Below are 1,354 nucleotides of genomic sequence, written 5' to 3'. Positions count from 1 at the left end.
TCTTGGTTTATCTTGAATAAGGATGGCAAATGCGATGAGGATAAAATTGAAGACGACGATGATGATGATAATGATGATGATGAAAGAATTGATGATGATAATGATGACGACGATGATGCTGCTGATGACGTAATAATCGATAATGATGATGATGTTGACGATGAAAATGACGATGACGTCATAATTAGTGAAGTACTTGCTGTGGTTGTTGAATAGGAGGCTGGCGTGTTGATGAACACTATCGGTAGACTGCCTGTAGACGAGTCGTAGACTGTAGACCTTGGCAAGTTAAAAGCCATTGGCGATTGAATATTGTCGCTAAGTGTTGCTGTCGTTGTTGTTGATGTTGTTGAAACATTTACTGAATGGTCTATCACATCGTCAGGAAGTTTTGTTGTTGTTTGTTGCAGTTGTTGTTGTGACGGTACGTCTGAGTATTGTTGTTGATGTTGTTGTTGTTGCGTCAGTTGTTGTTGAATTTGTTTGAGTAACTCTATGATCTCTGGTGTTGTTTCAGTTGTCTGTTGTTGATGTTGAGGATGTTGTTGTTGTTGATGTTGTTGTTGCTGATGATGTTGTTGGTACGTAGGTAAGTCATGATAATAATCCTCTTTTTTTTGATAACGTGTTGGATGACAATCCTCTTGGTGTTGTTGCTGTTGAGAAGAGTCCTGATAATGATCTAGTGTTTGTTTTGGCACTGGCTGGTAAGGAATGTCAAATTTTGCTAGCCTTGGGTGTTCCGCGTTAAAAACAGTGTAAACCATGTTGTGGTTGTTGTAGCTTTTGTGACTGTTGTAGCTTTTGTGGTTGTTGTGGTCGTCGCTGCTGTAGTAGTCGTAGTAATTACCGTTGTTGTTGTTGTTGTTTTTGTTGCTGACGATGTTGTTGTTGTTGGTGTCGTAGTCGTAGCAAATAGCCGGAAGTTTCGTTTTCAACATGTCGTCACCGTCCGCATGGCTTGGTGTGGTTGATGTTGACTTCTTGCCAAAGACACCAGAGGTGTAACCATCATCAGAGAATGGCGTTCTACTAAGGAACATTTGTTGTTGAGTTGGCGTCTGTTTTTGCTGTTGTTGTTGTTGCTCCAGCAGTGTTTGTTGTGGATGTAGATAATGAAGCTGTGCTAGTGGCGGCTGTAGTTGCTGTGGTGGCTGTAGCTGTTGTGGCTGTAGTTGCTGTGGCTGTAGTTGTTGTGGCGGCTGTAGTTGTGGTGGCTGTTGTTGAAATTCAGTCGTCGGTTGTTGCAAGGTCACGTACAGCGTTGATCTTTTTTCCTCAGACTGTTCGGTTTTATGTGGATCTTGATAACAATGATATTGCTGTTGTTGTTGTTGATGTTGTTGCTGCAGAG

The 1,354-nt window shown here is 41.7% G+C and overlaps 1 protein-coding gene across 1 annotated transcript; it reads right to left on the bottom strand.

Annotated features, from left to right (window-relative positions):
• Nucleotides 1-196: 196 nt before the first annotated feature.
• Nucleotides 197-1,283, bottom strand: HELRODRAFT_184727 (hypothetical protein; the record flags this gene model as incomplete). Its single annotated transcript, XM_009020418.1, has 1 exon — nucleotides 197-1,283. A coding segment is annotated over one exon (1,087 nt), but the record flags the coding sequence as incomplete, so codon positions are not given.
• Between the last annotated feature and the right edge of the window lie 71 nt (nucleotides 1,284-1,354).

This window comes from Helobdella robusta, assembly GCF_000326865.2.
Source record: "Helobdella robusta unplaced genomic scaffold HELROscaffold_2788, whole genome shotgun sequence".
In the NCBI taxonomy this organism is placed as follows: domain Eukaryota; kingdom Metazoa; phylum Annelida; class Clitellata; order Rhynchobdellida; family Glossiphoniidae; genus Helobdella; species Helobdella robusta.
Note: the sequence above shows the minus strand (reverse complement) of the source record. Positions and strands in the feature narration are given on the sequence as shown.